This window comes from Bison bison, unplaced genomic scaffold, assembly GCF_000754665.1.
Source record: "Bison bison bison isolate TAMUID 2011002044 unplaced genomic scaffold, Bison_UMD1.0 scf7180017864249, whole genome shotgun sequence".
In the NCBI taxonomy this organism is placed as follows: Eukaryota; Metazoa; Chordata; class Mammalia; order Artiodactyla; family Bovidae; genus Bison; species Bison bison.
In genome coordinates, this window is record NW_011494821.1 from 662,545 (window position 1) to 678,752 (window position 16,208).

Sequence of the window (16,208 nt, forward strand, 5' to 3'; positions counted from 1 at the left end):
GCCAGGGGCGACCCAGCCCCCGCCCGCAGCCTGGACGACATCGACCTGTCCGCCCTGCGGGTGAGCGCGCCACCCCCCCGCCCCAGCCTCGCCCGGTTCCCGTCCCCGCCGCTGGAGAGCGGGTGGCCGCACGCCTCGCGCGCTTCCCGGGCGCCGGGTCCCCCGCGGCGACCCCCGCCCCTCTCTCTGGCCCCCGCCCTCCGCTCCCCTTCGCTCTCCACGCGCTGCAGATTCTGGGAGCCAGCTCGGTCCCCGCCCTGGGGTGCCCCGCCCCCATTCCTCTCTCCTCCTCTACCTTTACTCAGCTTCCGGACCCCTTCCTCCCAGGTGTTTGCGGGTCACCCTCCAGTTCCCCTGAACCTGCAGTATCTTTACCGTGGCGCCCCTTCCTGGCCCTTGATCCCCTTTGGGGCCTCTTTTCCTCCCGTTGCTCCTCTGTCTTCTTCCCCCGCCTCCTGTTTCCCGTCTCCTCGAATTTTGACTTTGCCACTGCCTCGCCAGCCTCCCCCTCATCACCCTCTCTCCTCCTCGCCCAGCCCTGAATTGCATCTCTTCGCCGGCCGGCACTTCAGCCTCCCCTCTCGGGCCGCACACCTCCTACCGCCGCCCTCACCCCGCTGCTCGGCTGCCGCGCGCCCCGGTGCCTTCGTTCGCGTTTCAGGTGCAGCAGTCCAGCACCAGGCATTTCCGGTCTCAGGGTCCCCCGCATATTACATTACCAACTCTGCAGCAGAGCAGTGGGGCTGGGAGGAAAGTCAAGTGCACCGGGGGAGGAGGGGACGCGTTTCTGGTCTTCAGAAACTCTGGCCTGGGCTGGGAAGAGGATGTTTACAGGTCTGTACACACACAAACACATGCAGCATGTGGTCCTTCGGGTTTGGAAAAGCTTGGGTATTCATGGCTTTGCTGGAAGGCGGGGGAGGCGATGGAGATCTCTCCAGGGAGGGGCTCATTAGAAAAGGGATCAGAGGGGAACAACTGCAGCAGGAATTTCTTGGAAATACCTATTCGTTGTCTCTCCTGGGGCCCTTGCACGTCCTCATTTGGGAGCTTTCAGCAGCATTTACCTGTTTTTCTTCAGCAGGGAGCCCTGGCTTAAGGGGTTTCAAGGTGAAGACTCCAGCCTATCCCCCAGGGGGTGTTTTTGTCCTGTGTCCTTCAGGCTCTCTCAACAGGCCAGGGTGTTTGGGGAGAGCAGGGTTTCCCATCTCTGGGTCGGGTGCTCCGGAGGCCCCTATTGAAATGTCTTCTGGCTTTTGAGTTGGTCAGGGAATGTGGCCAGTAGCAGGAAAAGGCGGTCAGCCACACAGGTGCCCCGGATATGACTGGAGGGGAGAGGGGAATTGAAGAGAGCAGAGTCATGTCGTTAATTGGGTTTCTCTAGGTGACACAGTTTTTCTTGCCATTCAGGTCATAATTTGTTTGGTACAACGTTGGGCTAGGAGACCTGACTTGCTTCAGATAAGGTGATGGTTGCTGAGGAGGGGGAGATGGAACATTGAGTTTCTCTCTCTCTGTGTATGTGCGTTTAGGGGAAGAGGGTCTGAAGGCTTTGGGAAGGAGAGTCTTAATCAGTTTAAACTGTGATTCTCAAGTCAGGCCAGCTGGGGTGTAAGATGGAAATCCAGGCTCCCCTTAGTGTACTATCTATAGCGTGAGTCCCCACCTTCCCTTCCCACCTTGGTTGTTGATTAACTCGCTGCAGGTTCCTGTTGCTGAGGTGACTTAAATATAATAAAAACAGGTGGGTCCAAACCATGATCTTTGGCTTAAACCTTGTGGGGCTCTGCTTGGGCTTCTCTTTTCCTTTAGCCTCTTCTGCTAGTTTGGCCTGGATCCTCGGCCTGGGATTTCCAGCAGTTCTGCAGACACCCTATGACCTTGGATGTGGTATTTCCCTTCTTAACTTCTCTACTTTTGAAGCAGTGTTAGCCTCTTTCCTCAATCATCTCCTGCCCTGTTCTCCTCTCCTTCCCTCCAGAGAGGCCCTTGACCTGCTCCCAGTGCTTATGGTCTTTCCTGCCTCAGGCATTTTAAGAAAGCATCCCTCTTCCCCTACTACCACCCCAGTACTCCAGGGCTTGAGGTGGGGGGAAGCACTTCTTTTGAAATAGGACTGCAGAAGGCCTGTTGGACTTTTCTCAGGGAAGGACCTGTCCCCTCTGCCCCACCTCAGAGAGCCCCTGTGTAACAGCTGGGCTCAGTCATCTCTTATTCTGTTCTTGTCTGTCGAGAAATGGCAACCTGGAGAATTAGCAGAAAAGTGTTTCTCTAAACTGGGGAGGGGGATTGGAGAGGAGCATATTCAGCATTTATTAGCCAGCCTCACAGAGTCCAAGTTGTTTTTATTCTCTTGTTTCAAGATAAGGCTTAGCTTTCAGGTGGTGATGAGAGTCATAGGCTGATATTAGGAAAGATTGAATGGCACTATCTCTTAGCCATGGGTGGGGAGGCGGGTAGACCTGCCACTTTGTGACCACAGGCACGCTTGACCTCTTTAAGGCCCTGTCTTCTGGCCCAGTAGTGTGGGGTTGTGTGCCTAAGTTTAGGTCCCCGCTTTCTCACTTATGAGTAACCATGGCCTTTCTCCCCCTTCTTCCCGGGTTGGCTGCAGATTCTGCCAAGAGCCTCACTTTCTCATTCTCCGTTTGCTCATCTGTATAGTGGTGATGGTACTGAACTCAGAGTTACTGAGGACTGGGTGAAATACTGCATATTAAGTACTTAGTCCAGTTCCTGGCACATCATGACCATATGATTGCCCTTATTGTTAATTGTTATCAGATGACAATCAGAGAAGGCTTCTGGCACAAGTGTATCTAAAATAGCACTCCCGCCCCTGCTTCATTTTTGTATAAATTTTTATATAGCATCCCTCAGTCTGCTTTGTTTTATTTTGTAGTCTTTATCACTAACTGACATGTACTTGTCAACCCTGACTAAAATATAAGTTCAGTGAAAGCTAGGATTTTGACTCTTCTGTTCAGTTTTGCATCCCCAGGGCCTATAACCGTGTTTTGCACGTGGGGGGGTCTCAACTGTTGAATAAATGCGTGTCCTAACAAGTGAAAACTCTTAGCTCTAAGCTCTGCTTAAAGAAAGCATTCAATAAACATCATGCTGGTTAGGCTTTCTCTTGCCTTTTGTATACACACAATTAAGAATATATCTTTTCTGAGTTTTTTGGAATGAGACCTCGTCTGGTGGTAAACAGAGCTCTGGAAGCCTCCATCTGAGACTTGAAGTAAAGTTAGGATCTTCCAAGAGAAAGAAAATGGGCCTCTTATTTCAGACCCTTTCTGTGTCCAAGTTTGGTTATATTCCAGAAGAATCTTCTGACTGGTAACTCCTGGCTTCTCACAGAGCAGAAATATCAGTGGAAGTGGATGGGACAAGGAGGGAGCAGGCCCTGGGCTGACCTCTTTCCTTTTGTGTTGCTCCTCGTGGTTGACCCGCTTCACAGACCCAGCAGCTTCTCTCTACTGTCCGGCCAGCTGCAAGTTTTAGACTGCAGTGTCCTTGGAACCTGGGGGTGGGGGGGGGGCTGCGCTCAGTGTGTATGGAAATAACACCACGGCGCACAGGCAGGAGAGACTCGTTGCCGGGCAGTCGTGCTGACGGAGACGTTCTTGCTCTAACAGTCTTGTGGTGTTGTGTCTCTTCTCTGGAGGAGCCTCTTCCCTTTCCTTTTCTCTACGCGAGGCTGTGGAACTAGCACCACTTGGAGGGCTGGCAGTTCTGGGCGTGTGTTTCTAGGCCGATGAGCAACCACTGCACTCTGATGTGCTGGCTGTCCAAATGTTGATGATAGATGCCTCAGGCCAGGGCTGGACAGGCTGATCTGCAGCAGAAGCAGGGGCTTTGAGTGGGGACTTTTTCCCTAGAGAACTGCAGGTGAGGGTGGGGCTCTTGGGGGAACTAGTGGCACTTGGAGTGAAGTGAAAAGCTGCTTTGTGAAAAGTGAAAAGGTAGCAGAGAACTTTGCTAGAAGGAGATGTTCACCCATCTTCCAAGCTAGGAAGGAGACATCGCCACCTTTTGTGCCCTGGGTAGGACAGAGCCCTTGCCCTTTGTGATCCACAGAGGGGAGGGTCTTTGGAGAAGTGAGGTTTTCACAGTTAAGAGAACAGTAAGAGGGTCAGCAAGAGAGCTGGCCTGCCTACCACCACCAGCTTCTCCCAGGAGTTCAGTTAACAATAATCTAATTTCAGATCTGGCCTCCATTCCACTCTTTCCACTCTGAACTGTGTGCCTAAAACGGGACAACAGCTTGGGTAGGTTGAGTGTCCTTGCCCGTCATCTGGGGACAAGATAGCAGGAAGTGTACAGCTGCCCTTTATGAGCTTGTACTTTGGCCTTGGTTAATAAATAAGGAATGTGGTGACCTCTCAACCCAGGAACATAAAACAGTTCTGGGACTGCAGAGCATCTCCAGAAGCCGTTTAAGAGTCTGCCCGACTGATCTTTCTGTCTCTGAAGTTGTACCAGAGAGTTACCTGTAACATCCTTTTCTGCATCAGTCAGCAAGCATTGTTGGTCTACTATACTGAGAATCAGGTTCTAGATACTACAGGAAGGATGTAATAATGTGATGATACCATTCTAAGCCATTTAATCAGAGCTCTGGGAGCTTCCACCTAAGCAATGCCTTTGCAGGCTGAGGCTCTCCCCAACCCCCTCACACATATCCCCTACCCCCCGCAATTTTTAAACTTTCTGTCTTCCTCTATCTTAGAACCCTCAGGGTCAGAAAGTTTTTGTTAACTCTGATTGCTGTGACTCATACTCATTTTCTGTCTGTAGTGGTCAGTCTTCTTGAAATCTGATATCCAGTCTTTCCCCCTCCTCCAGCACTCACTTTACACCCACAACTCCCTCAGTTTTTTCTTTAGTAGGGCTGAAGAAATAGAACAGAAAGTGATCAAGTTAATAAGTCAAGTCTCAAAGCATTTCTCAAATGCCCAGAGAATATAGGAAGATACAAAAATATGACTTGGGAGAAGCCCACGTTCATTCTTTTCTCTCTCTTGTTCTCCCTGGCCTTTTCCTCCTAACCAGCCAGTCCTTGACTTCAGTCTGGGATTCTTCCATCTATGGAACACTCCGCAAGAGGGTAATTGAAAAGATGCTTGAGGTTTTTTGTTCTTAATATGGGGAGGAGATGGTAGAGGGAGGAGAAAATAAAGGGATGGAATTATGGTGACCAGGAAGCCCCTGGAGATTTTGCCCAGTGACCAGACAGCCAAGGATGTACTTGCTAAAGGTAGGATTTCCTGTTCTCCTTGAGAAAAGAACTAGAACTAGGCACAGAAGATACAATGACACACAAGATAGACACGGTTTTCCTATGTTCTAGTAGTAGGGAGAGACATTCATAAAACAATCATATGTATATCTCTCTATGTATAATCACATATGCAGAAAATTGCAAGCCATGATAAGGACTGTAGCAGAAAACTTTAGCAAGCCGTGAGAGCACATAACAAGAATTGTTTTTACTTTTTACAAGACAGAAATATTTGTTTGGTTGGTTAAGAGAGAAATCGCCTGTCAGAAAATCAAGCTGACAATGCCACAGAAAGTGGAGCTAGAGGTGAGCCAGTGGGTAGAATGTGGAACCCGAACTCGGAGACCCTGGAATGGGGCCGTTCTTAGGGTGGGGCTTTAGGTCAACAGTTAACCAAGGGATAGGGGCTTGAGGATGGGGGGAAAAGTCCAGGCTTCATTTCCAAAAGGATTTCTTCTGAATCTTCCTATGAGAGAAGAAAAAAAGTTTGTCTCTTTCAAAGGGTAAGGGTATGTATGTGGAAAGAGCATGTGACTCTTATTTTTATTTAGTGGGGGGAAGGTCTCAGTACTGGGTGTGTGCGAGTTCACACGTCGCTCTGCAGAGGGTGACTGCGTGTGCTTGTTGTCTTAAGTGGGTGTATGAGGGAGCGGGTGTACCACTACATGTTTTATATCGGGGTGCCCAACCTCCGGGATCTCCTGCCTCATGATCTAATATGGACCTGATGTAATAATAGTAGAAATAAAGTGCACAATAAATGTAATGCACTTGAATCATCCTGAAACCACCCCCACTTACCAGTCCTTGGGAAAGTTGTCTGCCACAAAACCGGTCCCTCGTTCCAGAAAGGTTGGGGACTGCTGTTTTGTATCATATTTATGTATGTAAGGTACACAACATGTTTTGATAGACATAGGCATAGTGAAATGATAACTGCAGTCAAGCTAATTAACATTTTCATCTCCTTACACCTGTGTGTGTGTGTGTATGTGTGTGTGACTTGATGTCTTTGGCCCCGAGTAGTGCGTAGGGTTGGAAGGTAGGTAAATCTCACAGGAATAAGCATGAGCAGGCCCAGCCTTGGAGTTAGCTTCCATGGTCAGTGGGATTCTGTCTAAGGCTAGGTGGATACTGTATGTATAAACAGGTCTCTCTCAGTTTACACTGTACAAGTCAAGGATGAGTGGGGTGTGTCGGGAAGTGTTAACAATTTTGCACAGAGAACCACAGTCTTGGGTTTCTTGGAGGAGCCAGACTCCAGAAGCGGCTGAAATGTCAGGAGGGTGGGGCGGGCTGCCAGAAGTGTGTGGTGGCCCAGCCTGTGGTGTGGAGAGAGGGATGGGTGAAGGTCATGGAGACTCTGCCTGCAGCAAGGGGAATGCTGCAGGTTGGTAAGGGAGCAGCCGAGAAGACCTTGGACCGAGGAGGGAAGTGTGTGTCCTCACAGTGGGAGAGTCTTTGCAGCCAAGGGTGACAGGTGAAGCTTCTGTAGTCACAGCCAGGAACTGCCCCTCTCAGAGCCTGTGACTACGTCTGTGCCTGTGGTGGTGAATCTGCTCTGCCTTTTGGAGGAGAAGGGCCTCTTGAAAGCAGGCCCATGGCAGCGGGTCTTCTGAGGGAAAAGGGGAATCTTATCCCACCCTCTTCCACCAAAACCATCCAGGATAGGATCTGAAGGGCCGGACTTGCCAAGTTGGCTCCTAGACCACAGGCTTGGAGGAATTTTCTTTCAGCAGTGGTCTCTGCAGGGACACACTGAGGATCAGTAGGGCCGAGTGAGGAAGTTGCCACCTCCTTCCAGTCATCTCAGTGTCCACTTTCTCCACAAAACCTCCCCTGACTGTGCCAGCCCTCACTGGTCACCTTTTCACGGACCTTGTAATTTAGCATCTGAATATGTTTCACCTCTACTAAAATCATATTTCATCATCTTGTTTTCCCTTTCACTTCCTTAACTATAGGAACCATAATCCACACTTCGTGTTGAGCCTCACAGTGCATACAGACTACACAGCAGGGTTCAGTACTTATTCCCTTGATAAGCGATCAGGGGACAAACATTCTTGTCACTTTCCCACCGGAGTGCCTCGTATGTGCTGGGCACCATGTGACACAAAATAGCATCGTTCCTGACTAAGTGCTTCCCAACCCAGGGGGACACTGCCCTCCTGGGGGTGTTTGAAAATGTTGGGGAGGGAGGTTTCATTGCCAATTTGTCTCAGAAGCACTAACAACTTTAAATATTAATATGTGGGGATCAGGGCTGTGAAGCACCCGGTGATGACCGGAGAGCACACTGAAGAATTATTTTCCCACCCACATTGCCGATAGGGCCTCTTGTGAACCTGTTATGGATGTGGAAAAGGTCAGGGGAAGGACTGGACAAGTTTCTCCCGTGAAGTCAGAAGTCGATCCTAAGCTCCCTCCTTTCCTTCTTTCCGGGCGGAGAGAGGAATATAGGCTGTAAACTACTCGTGCGCATGGCACGAAGCTCTTCTCGCAGCTCGGATCTGTCTGCCAGCACACCTCTGGAGGTAAAATGGGCCAGCTCCAGAGCCAGACTGCAAGGAAGATGATTTTCATGTTCTTTCTTCACCGCCTACCCACTCTCTCTTTCAAGGCACATTTGTAAGAGAGTGGCTGAAAAGCATGTCATACTTGGTCTTCAGTTCTGAGCAGCTTAGGAAAGAGTCTTCAAGAAAAGATTCAGACAGACTTTGTCTTGTAATAACCTGTAATGGAAAATAATCTTAAAAAAAAAAAACATATATATATATATAATTGAATCACTCTGCTGCTGTAAGCCAGAAATTGACACAGTTTTGTAACTCGGCTCTGCTTCTATTGAAACAGAACAGTTGGACATGGGGTGCCCTAAAATCTGAGCAGCAGGGAGGCGAGAGGAGGAGGTAGGTGTGAGGTCCCAGTGTGAGAGCAGAGGCTGGTGCAGTGGTCTTTTCTCTCCAGTCTTTGCATCCTGAGGTTGGCCCCATGAAGCCAGAGGCGTGCTGAGGGAGTATCGTTGCTCAGTCTGCAGGGGAGTGACTAGAGGGAAGACCACTTGGCTAGTGTCTCCTTTGGAGAAGGACAGAGCTCTGGGGGTGAGTGAGTGGCTGGGAGCAGAGTGGCTGGTGGGGATGCGTGAATGTCGCAGGGCCACCATCACTTCTTGCTATCCGTATCCGACTCGAGGGGGCAAGACTGATGGGCTCTTGGTCTAGTCTAGCTAAGGTTTGGAGAAGTTGGGGAAAGTCTTCTCACTTTCACAGTGTCCTTCACCATGGAAACTACCTTCAATCCCAGAGAGCAGGGTTGGGGAGGACAGACAACATGTGGTTCAGAAGTTGGCCAGTCCCTGTATCCCTTCAGACCTCTAGGAAGCCCTCTTTTTCTCTCTTTTTCAGTTTGGAACAAAAATTGCTCTGATACAAGTCATTTATATTTTAATGTGGATTCATTTCAAAAGGGGTTCTGGAGTGGAATAGGGAAAATAATGAATACTTGCTATGCAGAGCATTCCCTCCTTGTATAATCTCATTATTCCTCACAGTAACCCTTTGAAGTGGGATATTTTCCTCATGTTTCAAGATGAAGAGACCAAGGCTTACAGAACTTGGAAATTAAATAACGTGCCTGAGGACAGCCACTAAGCAGCAGGTCGCAGAGTCGGGCTCAGGTCTGACTCAACCCAGAACCTGAGCCCGTGCGCCCCTGCGCTGCTGGAGGCCTGCGCCCAGGCGGCAGGCGTCTCTGGGGCGTGTTGAGGGGAGGGCGCCTGCCGCTGACATTCTGGACAGTGTGCCTCAAGCAGTGTTGTCTTGCACTTGCTTTAATCATGGACATGTGGCCTGTGGGAAACAGGCTTTGTGGGCTCACTCGGGACAATATAACACTGTCCATAAAACGTCTGTGGTGAAGAATTGTATTAGGAAACTTTGAAACATGGCCTATTTCATGGTTTGGAGGCAGCCTGTAAGAGCAGTGGTCACGGCCTCTAAGAGGTCACCGTTTATATCTGTCTTGGCAGTGGACAGGTTTTAATCACATGGGAGCATTTTTTGAGAAGAGAGGATGACTCTACTTATTTATTTAGTAAATGACTTAAAAATTTTTTAATATTTAATTGTCTGGCTGCAGCGGGCCTGAGTTGTGGCGTCAGGATCTCTGTTGCGTCGTGTGGGATCTTGCGTTGCTTACGTGGACTGTAGTTGTGGCACAGGGACTTAGTTGCTCCGCATATATGGGGTCTTAGTTCCTCGACCAGGCATCGAACGTGTGCCCTGCATTCGCAGGCAGATGGGTAACGACTGGACCATCAGGGAAGTAAAAACATAGTAAGTGACCTTAGCCTGAGCCATTGGAACTGCTGGTGGGTTGGTGTTGATGGGCACATGCTGAGAATACAAAGATCCAGGGGCCTGTGCCCAGAACTGGTGGAGATTTCTGGATGTCAGGCTGCCAGGCGGCATTCTCTGATGATGGGAGCGAAAAGGGTGTGCAAGAATTCAGATTTATTCTGGAGGAAAGAGCATTAATGATTCAGAAGAAGCCCTGTTCTTCAGAGGGAGGAGAAAAAGACTGGCTCATCCATCCCACCTTAAAATTAAAAAAAAAACAACTGTAGTTATTAATAAATATACACAACATAAAATTGACCATCTTAGCTGTTTTTAAGTGCACAATTTGGTGACATCAAGTACATTCTTGTTGTGCAACCATCACTGCTGTCCCCTCCAGAACGTTTTCATCTTCCCCAGCTGAAACCCTGTCCCCATGAAACACCCAACTCCCCACCCCCAGCCTCTGGCAACCACCCATCTGTGTCTCCTCCCTTTGTGTGTGTGCAGAGCTAAGCAGAGGGCTGACATGGCAGATACTTACTATTTGTCGAGTCAGGTGAGGTGACCTGTTTCAGAAGTCCGTGTGTCATCAGCCAACCCGGGCCACTCCCCATCCTCCTGGCTCCAGCGCAAGGCATTAGGCCTCCGAGGGGGGTTTTCAGTGAAATGGCCACATGGAATCACAAAAGATTCAGGAACGGAAAGAGAAGTTGAGGGTTTCTTTTCCGTATTCAGCTCCTTTTGCCATCTCCCAGCTGGGCTTTGCTTTCTGGTTCTGTTGTACTTATATGCGTCATCTTGTTTACTCTTAGCCCTTACTTCTCATCCTGGGGGTGTGGTGGGTAGCTACAGAGGAAGGTGGGAAGGAGACCATGCAGGGGACAAAGCTAATCAAATGAAACAGCATATCTCTGTGTTTGAGGGGTTCCTGTGTTAACAGAGAGGGCTTCTCCCTGGAAGTAGAAGAAAACCATCCTTAGATGAGTACATTGTACCCAGAGGAGGGTCTCTGTCTTTTCTGTGTTTCCCCTTTCCCAAGGGGTGGCCAGTGGTGTAACTCTGGCTGGCAGCTTATTTGACAGACATGTATTCATGTATCATGAGGAGCAGAAAGGTGACATCAAGTAGAAGGAGGTAGTTGTTTAAAATCAGGCAGTCTGAGCTCAGGAGCTTCTTTCCTGTGGGATGACAGGCCACAGCAAAGGCTTAGATTCTCACGGGGAGGAAGGAGTGGTCAGCTGTGAAAGCTGTCATGGGGAAATCGAGGGCAGCCTTTGAGGCTCCTTTGATGTCACCTTCCTGGGTCTCCAGGCCTGCAGAGTTTGGAGCCTGGTCAGGCTGTATTCCTCTGTGGTGTCCACACCCCTGGACAGACCCAAAGCATGACCTAGAATTGAATTGGATTTCTTAGAATACAGGTGACCAATTCCATGGCCTGCCTAGCCTCCTCCCTTTGTTCACACCACTTACAGTTTTTTCATTGACCTTCGTGGGGAAGGAAGTATAAAGGAAGGAGAGGCAGGCTTGGCAATTAAGTCACCCAGGAAGAGAGGAGGGCAGGGGAGCCCTGTGTGGTGGAGAGGCCTGTCTTACAGGTCAAGATCTAGGCCACAGGGCCTCTAGTCGAAGGTTCGGGGAGCAGCTTAGGATCCCCTGTTCGGGGCTGTTTCCCTGGATCACCCACCCTGGTGTCAGGTCCCAGGGCCTGAGGACTCGGTCTTTTCGGTTTCCTACACACAACCTTACAGGAGGCTCCACGTGTTCACCATCACCTTCCAGGGTCTGCCCCATGGCCCTCCTCACCACAGCCCCTCTCACTCCAATCTAAAGCCTGTTTCTTTCTTAGACTGAGTCAACTATAAATGGATTGATGGTTTTTCTTGGACTGAGCCTGGTTCACTCACCCCTGGTGCTCATGGTGCAAATGGAGGAGCACTGCACTCCTCACTCATGGGAACACAGCCTTCCCTAGGTATTATCCTGCCGTCTGGCATTGTGCCTGCCTGGATATGGTTGTTATCACCACCACCGATAAAAGCACGGAGTGGCTTAAGTGTCCATGTTTAAAGCAGAGCCTCCATGGACCATGTGACATTTTTAAAGGTGCCAGCCGCGGGCCAGGGTCCCAGAGCTGGTTAGACCTGAACTCAGAGGCTCCTGCTGCTCTGCTGCAGTGCCCAGGCCCCAGCAGAAACAGAGGGCTCCCGTGTGTTTGGTCAGTCTGGAGTTCAAGGTGCATTCTGTGCAGATGAGGTGTGTGTCGCAAGTCAGTGATTAATGTACCCACTGCTGCCCGCATCCCGCGCCCCATCCTTGAAACCTGCCCAGGTGGGGCAGGAGTGACGTCTGCAGAGAGCTCCCCGGTGGAGGCCTGCTGACACAGGGCTGTCAGAGTTGAGGCAATGTGATATATGGAGCCGGCATGGAATCAGGAGCCTGGAGACCTGGCTCCTGTTTCAGTTCCTCTGGCTTACAGGATGAGCGTCATCTCTCTGGGACTTGGGTTTCCTCACTTAGGAAAACAAAGGGATAAGAATAGAGGCTCTTAATCAGAGGCATGCTCAGAGTCACCTGGGTAGCTTCTTTAACCCACGTTTTACCCAGACCCTGCCCCTCCTCGCCAGGTGATTCAGTCTTCCCAGGGCAGGGCCTTGGTATGTGTGTTTTCCCAGGTGAGCAGATTCCCTTTGAGAACCACTGGACCAGATAATCCTTAAGCTCCCCCCCGCCCCCAGACCCAAGAGGCCTCTCCTCCCTTCTTTCCTCTCTTCATTGCTAAAAATCTTTGAGCACCAAGTTGGGACGTGGGGCAGGGCATCCAGGAAGGATACCAAAGAAAGGGAAGGTTCAGAAAGATCTGAAGGACCATTTGAAGTAAGAACATCAGTATGGGTGCGCTCCTTGTTGTTCTCAGTAGCATCCAACTCTTGGCAGCCCCATGGACTGCAACATACCATGCTTCCCTGTCCTTGTCCATCTTCCAGAGTTTCCTCAAACTTGTGTCCGTTGAGTCAGTGATGCCATCCAACCATCCCGTCCTCTGTTGTTCCCTTCTCCTTCTTAGGCTCCCCTGAGTCTGTTAGAGCTGAGGGAAGAGGAGGCAGACCCGGTGAGGACTGACCTGGGAAGACAGGACATCTTTACTTGCCCTTTGAAGATAGGGAGGGACCTGGATATCGGGGCCTTTCCCATCCTCACAGGTGTTGGAGAGGGATTTGAATCCAAACTCCAGTTCTGTCACTTACTGTGTGACCTCTGGCAAGGTCATAATTACCCCCATGCCTCATTTTTGCCATTTGTCAAAGACCCACCTAACAGGGCTGTTTCGAGGGTTAAACAGAAGTGTATAAGTACTTGGCCTGGTAACTGCTCGTTAGATAGGTGGTAGCTGCATGATTTCTCCTATGAAAGCCCCCAGAAAGGATGTCTCCTGGGGTTCTGTTAACATTCCTCTTCTTCACATTTTGTTTGGGGAAAGAGAAAACCACCCAGTGTCTTGAGTTCAATCTTAATGGCTGTCCGTGAGTGAGTCACTCAGCCCCTAGGTGTGGGTCTGGCTTTCCCTTCTCTACCGTAGAGCGTTCTACCCTCTTCCAGTGGAAAAAAGAGCAACTTCAAAATCTAATGTCTCAACTTGAAACTCCTGTTTGTCCTGCCCCCTGAGTCAGGAATTCCAGCCCCACATGCCGTTGAGTGTAGATGCTGCGGGCTCAGCTGGGGGTGGGGGTAGATCTGCACCTCACCCTCGGGACATTCTGATGGGGATAAACCGCTTGGTTCAGATGTGAGAGACAGGCCTTTACACCGAAATGTGTAAAGTGCTTTATGGAAAGGCTACTTGGATCCTCGATGGCCTTGCCTGGAGACTTAAGGCTCTTTCTCCTTCAGGACCTAGGGCCTTCCCCACCTCTGACCTTCACTGAGTTAACTCTGACTTGTCTTTTTGGTCTCAGACTAAATATCACTTCCCCATCAGCCCTTTACTGCCCCAACCCCTATCATAACCTCCCTTTAATCTTTCAAAAAGTATTCTGTGTACTTTTTAAAATTTTATGCGTTTATTAATTGATATTATTTCTAACTGCGCTGGGTCTTCGTTGCTGCGCATGCGCGTTTGTCTAGTGTGGTGAGCAGGGACTGCTCTCTGGCTGTGGTGCGCGGGCTTCTCATTGTGGCGGCTTCTCTAGTTAGGGAGCACAGGCTCTAGGGTGCACAGGCTTCGGTAGTTGTGGTTTGAGGTTTGAGAGCACAGGGTAAGTGATTGTGGTGCCTTGGTTTAGTTGCTCCACAGCATGTGGGATCTTCCCCTACCGGGAAACGAACCAGTGTCCCCTGCGTTGCAAGGCCGATTCTTAACTGCTGGACCACCAGGGAGGCCGTGTACTTTTTCTTACTGCCTATCGCAGTTCAGTGTGTGTAGTTGTGTAATTGTGTCTTTAATGTTTGCTTCCTGTAAGCTCCACAAAGGAAGGGTCTGTTTCTGTTTCATTCACTGCCACGTTCTGTTCTCTGCCAGGCACTCGACGTTTGTTGAATGACTGCACGACCTGGTCACAGGGCCCTAAAATTGGCAGGAATGTAGCCAGGGAAGCTTTCTCAGGATAAAAGAGGAGAGGTGGGCCTGGTGAATAGTTGGATGAGCATGTTTGCTCCATCTTGCTGGTCAGGAAATTCCTCCCTCTGTCTCACCTATGTACCCCTTGGGCTGTAATTTATTCTGAGTTGGTCCTTGGTGGGGCCAGAGAATTTCTGGTCTCCACCCTTCAGAGAGTAACCCTTTCTAAGTCTGATTCAGACAGTCCTACCTTCCCCTCCCTGTGGGCCCCACCCTCCACCTGCTCTTCTCTCAACTGACTCAGCTTGGCGCCCTCTACCCTTCCTTCCAGAGTGTCTTCTCATAGTCCCCTGTCTGTCATAGCCTTCCTCCCTGTGTCCTCTCTGATGGCATCTGGCCAGGTCTTCCCCATCTGAAAGTAGAAGCCACATAGGAGTCAGACAAGACCTAGGCTTTCTTGGTCATGAACCCTCCCCAGCCTCTTGCCTGGTGTTTGTGGACACCTGATTCCCACAGGAGGCGGTTGGCAATGAAGTCTAATGGTTTGTTTGTGCTAGAATGGAAAACCAGCAGCGAGAAGCCTTATTATTATCCAGCCCCTCATTGTTGTCATCCTGCATGAGCTTGGTGTCTGCCTGCCTGAATGGCCTTGATGTCTGCCCCCCTCCTGCCTCCTTGCTTCCAAGCTCTGCCCTTTCTCTCCTGTTGTCTGCTTGCCAGGGACCCCCACCCCCCCGCACCGCCCCCTGTGCCTTTCAGCCCTGCCTCCAAGGCCGTAGTCCTTTTTTTCCTCCCTTCTCTCTCGCCTGCCCTCCTCACAGTTCTACTTTTTTGTCTTGTCTATTTTCTCCCAAGCTGCCACTCTTCACTCTAAATCCCAGGAAAATCACCTTCTGACAGAGTTTTTCCTTGGCTCTATGGGAGGCAAGTCTCTTCATAATGACTCTGCAAATTTATAGCACTTTTGTGGGTATCAAAATGTTTGTACATCCATGAACCCTTGTGAGCTGGGGTTGGGTTGGTAAGGAAAAGAGGCTCTGCAAGCTTAAGTGATTTGCTGATTTGCCTTCATGATATGAAAGAATCAGAGCCAGTGCCCAGGCCTTCTGATTCTCAGTGAAGTCTAAACCATTCCCTGTCATTCCGTCTTACTAGCCTCCTGGTTGCCTTGCTGCTTCAGCTAAGGAAACATGTCTCCGAGTCATCCGCTCCTACTTTGGAACCTTCCTTTAAGTTGTCTAAGATGCGACCTTCCTCTGCCCTTCACCTAACCCAGCCTCTGCCCCCTTCTTTCTCCTTTCCAGAAAGCTTGGCTCTCTTCTCCCTCAGGAACCTTCCCCGTTCTCTATTCTTTCCCTGTTGCTTCTTACAGCCTTTGGGTCCTTGTTAATGTTTCCCTTTGATTTTAGCCAGTGATAAAGGAGTTCCTGCTATAAGAAAGTCCGCTTTCTAGTAATATATGTTTACCCAACATATAAATTATGGGGCACTGATTCACATAACAAAAGAGGATTCACTTTCAGTAGCTGCCCTTGTTCATTGCTTTTAAGTGACTGTGGATTATTTTGGAAAAAAAATGGAGATTAAACCCACAGCTAGTGTTAGAAACCATAGCACTAGGGAAAGGGGATGTTTTATCTAAATAGCACCTACTTTCTTCTGTTTTTATATCCATTCAACAGAAGGGTATTGAACGTAGCCTTGGGCTTCTCTGGTGGTTCAGTCAGTAAAGAATCTTTTGCAATGCAGGATACCTGGGTTTGACCCCTCAAGAAGGAAATGGCAACCCACAGCAGTATTCCTGCCTGAAAAATCCCATGGACAGAGGAGCATGGCGACCATGGGGTCGCAAAGAGTCAGACACAACTGAGTGACTGACACTTTGACTTCTTAAGACTTTGTCTTGCAGAGGACAAACAATTAAAGAATCAGTCACAAAAATGAAGTTGGGGCCACGAACGGGGCCGTGCAGAGTGCCGTGGGAGCAGGACCACAGTCAGGGAAACTTCCTGGAGGAGATGGG

General features: G+C 49.8%; 1 protein-coding gene across 1 annotated transcript in view; it reads left to right on the plus strand.

Annotated features, from left to right (window-relative positions):
- The first annotated feature begins 266 nt into the window (after positions 1–266).
- Positions 267–16,208, plus strand: part of MINK1 (misshapen-like kinase 1) — a 47,302-nt gene continuing 31,360 nt past the window's right edge. Inside the window, 1 exon segment of the mRNA XM_010847504.1 lies at positions 267–5,263. Coding sequence (XP_010845806.1) covers positions 5,249–5,263 — 15 coding nt within the window. The 5' untranslated portion in view covers positions 267–5,248.